This window comes from Diabrotica undecimpunctata, chromosome 1, assembly GCF_040954645.1.
Source record: "Diabrotica undecimpunctata isolate CICGRU chromosome 1, icDiaUnde3, whole genome shotgun sequence".
NCBI lineage: Eukaryota > Metazoa > Arthropoda > Insecta > Coleoptera > Chrysomelidae > Diabrotica > Diabrotica undecimpunctata.
This window is the reverse complement of record NC_092803.1, coordinates 14220050-14226794: the sequence shown is the minus strand read 5'-3', so window position 1 is coordinate 14226794 and position 6745 is coordinate 14220050. Positions and strand designations below refer to the sequence as shown.

The following is a 6745-nucleotide window of genomic DNA, read 5'->3' as shown; positions in this document are numbered from 1 at the left end:
AATGTAATTAGAAAAGCTGACACTACATAGGGAAGAAGGCAAAAGGAATGATGATTCAAAATCAATAAGTAAATACTGACTATTCCTAAAATTGAAATGAGATAAATATGAACGTAGAGTAAAGTACATATCCGTAAAACTGGGCAACAATTTATTATAAAAATTCATTAAATTGCGTTAAATGTTATACATAATGATGAATTTTAATGCCACTCCTTATGATTATCAGGAAACAGTCCCCTAATTAAATGAGAGTTTTGTGACTACAACTTATGGAATCGACATTTCCTACGCTGATACTTGACATTCTCTAACTTTTATACTTATTTGTGCATAAAGCTATTTTCGAGCTGTATCACATCTGATGATCTGATGCAGCTACACATGAAGCCCAAATAAATTACACGTGTATAATACTTAAATACGATATTTTTGAGTAGATCTATTTTCTTAGTAGTAAATACTTAATATGATTATTTTAGTGACTTAAGGTCATAAAGTGCAATCGTAAAAATATATTCTTATTATGAAATAGTTACAATAATCACGCATTATATAAACGGTTTACGTAGATAGTGTTTAACTTATTTTCTACTTCAATATTTACATATTTTTGACAAAAATGTTAATCTTTATCAGCATATTTTCTTATTATTAATATCAGCATATCAATGCATAAAAATACATAAGTATAAATAAATTGCGGAATATCTCTAACGCTTAGCAACTATTTAATTTAATGATCCATAAGTAAATATCCAATACTATAATAGTATAAAAACAAACCTAAGTTTTCCATTCGCCACAGAATGAAAAGCTATTGTACTGCAGACCATTGCTACGAAGTAAAATACCGAATGGCAAAAGGTGGTAGTTTAGCAGCAACATGCCGAAGGGCATAGCGAAGACTTGTGAAAAACCAAAGAACAATGAGACCGAGTCCGAAGTGGGCTGTGTTTGGCCGCAGATTGTAGCAATTTTGGCAGGTAAGAAACATCTAACTTGTTATGATCTATTGTTTGTTTAAGTATTCTTTAACTTATTTGTCAAACATATATTCGTTTGGTTCTGACGTGCTATACCTACTTACACTTGGGTGCAAAATTAACCTGACACTCAGATCTTTCCTAAAAACTGTTGTTTAAAAAAGTTAAAGATGCCCCCAATTGAGTATTTAATAATAATCAAAATTTAAAAGTCAAATTTATTACAACTCAAGAATGTTACACAGAAAAAACAATAAACAATTAAAAAAAATTGAAAATCTACAAAGAAACAAAAATTATTTTTTTAATGTAAATATTTTTTATAAAAAATGATATTTAATAGAGTGTATTACCTCTACGAGCCCTAGCAAAGTCTGCTTGAGGGATTTGCTCCCATTTGTCACGAACTGCTTGCTCCAAATCATTAATGGTTTCAAACTTAATATGGTTACGTCGAATACGTCGTCCCAGAATATCCCATGCATGCTCTATTGGATTTAAGTTTGCGCACTTCTTAAGGACCATGGTTATAAGCGAATCCCAACTGTATTAAAGTAATCGTTTGTATTTTGTTTGTAATTTGTAAACACTTTTACAAAATGGCTACCACAAAACCCAAATCAATAGAAGCATTCAAAAACATCTAAACCCCATTTTATCCAAAAAAGGAACCTTGGGATACCGCCGGATCAACCCAAAATCTTTTTACCTTTTATTAATTATTTAATTAATTAATTATATATATATATATATATATATATATATATATATATATATATACATGTCCAAAAGTTTGGAATACGTACAAATAATATATCTGCGCCTATGGTGGTTTTAAAACTGTTGTTGATATTCATTCTAGAGCGTTTTTAAATGAAGATGATAAAAAATTTGAATCGCTTTTGTATGATTTTGGTCACATTTAACTGATTAGCGTATTTACGCATTATTTCAGTCTCTGTTTAAATTTTAATTGAGCCGTTTAAAAATGCCTAGAAACGTGATATCTCATTTTGACAGATCTAGAGTAATTGCTTGATTACAACAGGGCTTGAGTCAAAGTTATATTACGAATATTGTTGATGTTACTCAGAGTGCTGTATCGAAAATTAAAAAAAAATTCCAAGATATAAATGACGTCAAGGATCGTCCCAGAAGTGGTAGAAGTCGATGTACATCATCTCAAGACGAGCAAATAACATTGATAGCTCACAGAAATCGTCTGGAATCTACAAGTGATATATCCAGAGAAATGTCTAGGCTTCAAGGACTGAATATTTCACGGCAAACAATAACACACAGACTAAATGCCATAAATTTGTATCGTAGAAGACCGCTACGTGTTCCTAAACTAACCTACCAACACTAAATAGTAAGGTTGCAATGAGCTATAGAAATGGTGTATCATGGTCCTAACTGGAATAACGTGATGTTCTCTGATGGGTCAACAATTAGCTTGCTATCTGATTCGCGAAGAACACTGGTTTGGAGGGCCCCAGAAAGACAGGCCCGACTAGAAAAAGCCCAACCGCGTATCCCATTTGAAGGTGGCAGTATTATGGTTTGGGGTGGTATTATGAGTGGTACACGGACGCCACTGCTGGTTCTGGAGAAAAGAGCCACTGGTGCTGTGTACTTCTTGGAAGTTTTAAATCCTGTCGTACGTCTATTCCGAGGGGCAGTAGATGATGAATTTGTGTTTATGTATGACAACGCACCTCCTGCACCAAGAAGGAATATCTACATTACAGTGGCCCTCGAATTCCCCCGACATGAAACTTATTGAATATGCTTGGAACATTCTCAAAACACGCATTAAGAAGCGAAACAATCCCCCTATTACACTTCGAGAACTAAAAGATGCTGCTCGTGAAGAATGGGAGAGAATTTCGCCAGCCCAGCTCGACCAGTTAATCGGCAGCATGCCAAATCGCCTACAGGCATGAATACAGGCCAATGGAGGAAATACTAAATATTAGTTTTATTAAAAATTATTTTTTTCTATACTAATTTATTTTTAAATGTAAGTTGTACATTGTAAGTTTTTCACTCCAAGAGAATAAATAATTTTTTTGCTTATCGTTTATCTGGTTTAAAGATTTATTTAGTATTGTTGAGAATTAAAACAAAATTATGTTTAACTATTCAGAAGAATTTATATATAAAAATCGATAAAAAGATGAAATATTACAATATTCCAAACTTTTGGACATATGTGTATATATATATTGAGTTGATTTATGAAATAGATAATTATAGCTTTTCTTTTCAATAAGATTTTAAAAAATTTTAATATATACTTACATATGTTAATATTTATATTTTTTATATTTTTAGCCTGTTTGGGTGCCTTCAACGATGGAGTATTGTATGCCTGGACATCACCTTTCCTAGTAAAATTAGTAAACGACAAAGAACACTACGACATTTCTGAGAGCGAGGCAAACAATTTGACAATTGTGCAGCCCTTGACTATAGTACTCACCGGTTACTTTTTTTCACAACTTACTGATAGAATAGGAAGAAAAAAGACTTTGCTCCTGATGGGCGTACCTCAAGTATTGTCGCTGTTGATTTGTGGCTTCGCGAGAAGTATCTACGTCTTCTACATCGGCCGAGTGTTTGCTGGTCTGGCGAATGCGATACTTTGGTCTGCCCTGCCGGCTTATATCGGAGAAGTGGCGTCACCGCAGGTTAGGGGAGTATGGGGCAATAGTATCACTTCAGGAAATTATGTCGGACAGTTGTTTATCAATGTTGCTGGAAGTTACTGTGATATATTAACAGCTTCTTGCATATGTACTTCCGTTTCAGTTTTGTTTTCTGTAGTTTTTTATTTCATGCCAGAGTCACCTTTTTTCTTTATTATGAATGGAGATGAAGAGTCTGCTAAGAAGTCGTTGAGGTTTTTGACCAGAAAAACAAACGTTGATAATGATTTTTCCATGCTAAAAAAGGATGTTGACCGACAGATGTCAGAGACTGGAAATTGGAAAGATTTTTTTTGTATTGAAAGCAACAAAAAGGCTCTTAAAATTGCTTTATTTTTGAGAATAACCCAGATATTTAGTGGATCAGCGATAATAAGTCAATACAATCAATATATTGTAAAGAAAGCTGGAGGAAATGTAAGCCCGGAAATAGCTTCCATTATTTTTACAGGTCTTTGTGTAGTTTTTAACATTTTCGTAATCACTTTCATAGTTGACAGGTTTAGCAGGAAAGTCTTGTATGCATCTTCATTATTCCTTTGCAGCTTAGTCCTATGCACATTGGCTTCCTATTTCTACTTCGATCAATTTGTCCCTAACGCAGATCTAGACTCTGTATCTTGGTTGCCATTAACCTGCCTCATTACATTCCAAATAGGATTTTCTTATGGCTTAGCAATCATACCAACCCTAATGATGGGAGAATTGTTCTCAGTTAGTATAAAGTCAAAGGCTATGATTATTATGATGGTTGCCATGGGAGGATCAGTATCTTTTGTAAGCTTGTTGTTCAATATTTTAAATAGTGTTTTGGGAACTTTTGCTCCCTTCGCCTTTTTTGCGTTCTGTAGTATTGGATCAGCTATAATGTCCTTGTATATTATTCCTGAGACTAAAGGCAAGAGTTTGGAGGAAATACAAATGGATTTAAAAGCATCTACGAAAGAAGGTGGTACACAGTGAGACAAAAATTAATTATTGAGTTAACTCTTTTTTTTAGAGTTCATATCACATTCCATATAATGACATAAATAAGCTAACCAATTTATTCCAGCGAAAAAACTGTCCATGTATTGTGCTCCAAATTATTATTGAGTTTTAATTTTTTTTTTTTTACTAAAGACACAGAAGTGTACTTACATTAAAATCTGGTCAGTAAGACCAATTATCAATTTGTTTCTAACTTAAATTACTAATGAAATCTTAAAATTAGGTGTCTACTCACTAGTATCTTTCCTATTATTTCTAATAACTAGCATTAAATTTAGCATGCATACTCGCACAACACTTTACTCTGCTTTTCACTCACTCATTATACCAGTTCAAAAGGCTTTGTTCTTTTGAGCCTTCTTTCTAGGTTCGTATTGTCGAGGAGCTGGATAGCCTCGACGTTTACATGATGATGGAGTCGTTGTTCATGGCTCCCTGCAAATTTCTTGATTATCTGATTGACGTCTTCCATCTTGAGGTCCCGGTGAAGGTCGTTGTTCCTAACGTACCAAGGCGCATCTACGATGTTCCTCAGTACTTTATTCTGGAATATCTGGATTACTTTGATGTTACTAGACTTGGCACAGCCCCAGAGTTGGCAGCCATAGGTCCATACTGGTCTCAGTATTTGTTTATAGATTAGGAGTTTATTATTTATGGATAGAGAGGAATGTCTTCCCATTAACCAGTACATTTTCTTGTAGCGGATGCCTAGTTCTTCTCTTTTTTTCTTCACGTGAGCTTTCCAGCGAAGTTTCGCATCAAGAGTGATCCCCAAGTACTTTGCTGATGTTGCAATAGGCACTTGGACATCATTTATTCTAATAGGAATATTATTAACTCTCTTATTGGTAAAATTTATATGGACTGATTTATTCTCATTCAGTTTAATTTTCCATTTTTTGGTCCATTCATGGATTTTATTTATTGAATTTTGTAGTTTTTCTGTAGCTTCTTCGACGGTGTCACTTACCGCTAAGACAGCAGTGTCATCTGCGAAGGTAGCTATGGTGTCGTCTTCTAGTTCAGGTATATCACACGTGTATATTAGATATAGGACTGGACCCAATACACTCCCTTGTGGAACACCTGCTTCAATATCCTTGAGATCAGTGTATGCATCTTCTTGTTTAACTCTAAAATGTCTGTTCGCTAGATATGATAATGTAATATATTTGAATATTGTTTAGGCATGAATGATTTAAGTTTATGTATCAAACCCTTATGCCAGACTTTATCAAACGCCTGTGCCACAACTAGGAAGGTTGCAGAACAGACTTTTCTTTTCTCTAATGATCTTTCAATTATAGCAGTTATTCTATGCACCTGGTCAATGAGTTTTAATAATTCTAAAGTTTGTTGAATTTCAGAAGCCACTTTGAAGCGACTTTGAAAAAATTGTATTTCACTACGCTTCTGTATTTCGAAATATGCCATAAATATGTTATTTCACGTTTATTATTTAGAAACCCCTTGCATTTTTCTTTATACTTCTCTTAAGTCTTGATTTATAGATTAAAATCTATTCATTTCCATAACATTTGTTGTGAAAAGTCATTTATCTGTTATTGATTTAAAGACAATCCAGATTTTTTTTGAAATTTAAGAATTACTTCTTTATCTAAATAATGTATATATTTACATACGTAATCGAAGGATTATTTTTGTGTAATTAAGCAATTGTTTGTGTGAATAAATATTTATATTAGCAGTAAGTACCTACTTTATCTAGTTTGTATTACTTTTTTATTATTAAAATAAAAGTTAACAGAATTGTTGAAATTTTTGTTGGATTTATAAAATGCGTTTCAACAAAATACTTTTACATACCTATCGCACGTTCAGTTCTACAGACTCCGAAAATTAACTTCCTGGTAAATGGCGAAAAACACTGTCAACAATTATTTTGTTTTTTATTTTACGTCATACAGAGATACCTAAATTATATATCTTTGACAGGGAACAGAATCGCATTACATTACGATGCAAGTATTAACTGATGTTTATAACTTATATTACTATGGTTTTTTTATCAAATAGAAGATAAAATTAACTTAT

At 33.1% G+C, this 6745-nt stretch overlaps 1 protein-coding gene across 1 annotated transcript; it reads left to right on the top strand.

Annotated features, from left to right (window-relative positions):
• Positions 1-708: 708 nt before the first annotated feature.
• LOC140444993 (facilitated trehalose transporter Tret1-like) lies at positions 709-6469 on the top strand. The gene is made up of 2 exons (XM_072536763.1): positions 709-986; positions 3324-6469. The coding sequence occupies exons 1-2, from the start codon at positions 887-889 to the stop codon at positions 4658-4660; spliced, it is 1437 nt and encodes a 478-aa protein (XP_072392864.1). The 5' UTR covers positions 709-886; the 3' UTR covers positions 4661-6469.
• The last annotated feature ends 276 nt before the right edge of the window (positions 6470-6745 follow it).

Coding starts and splice junctions, on each gene's coding strand:
- LOC140444993 (XM_072536763.1), top strand. CDS start 887: ATGCCGAAGGGCATAGCGAAGACTTGTGAAAAACCAAAGAACAATGAG. Junction 987..3,323: donor GATTGTAGCAATTTTGGCAG/GTAAGAAACATC, acceptor TTATATTTTTAG/CCTGTTTGGGTGCCTTCAAC.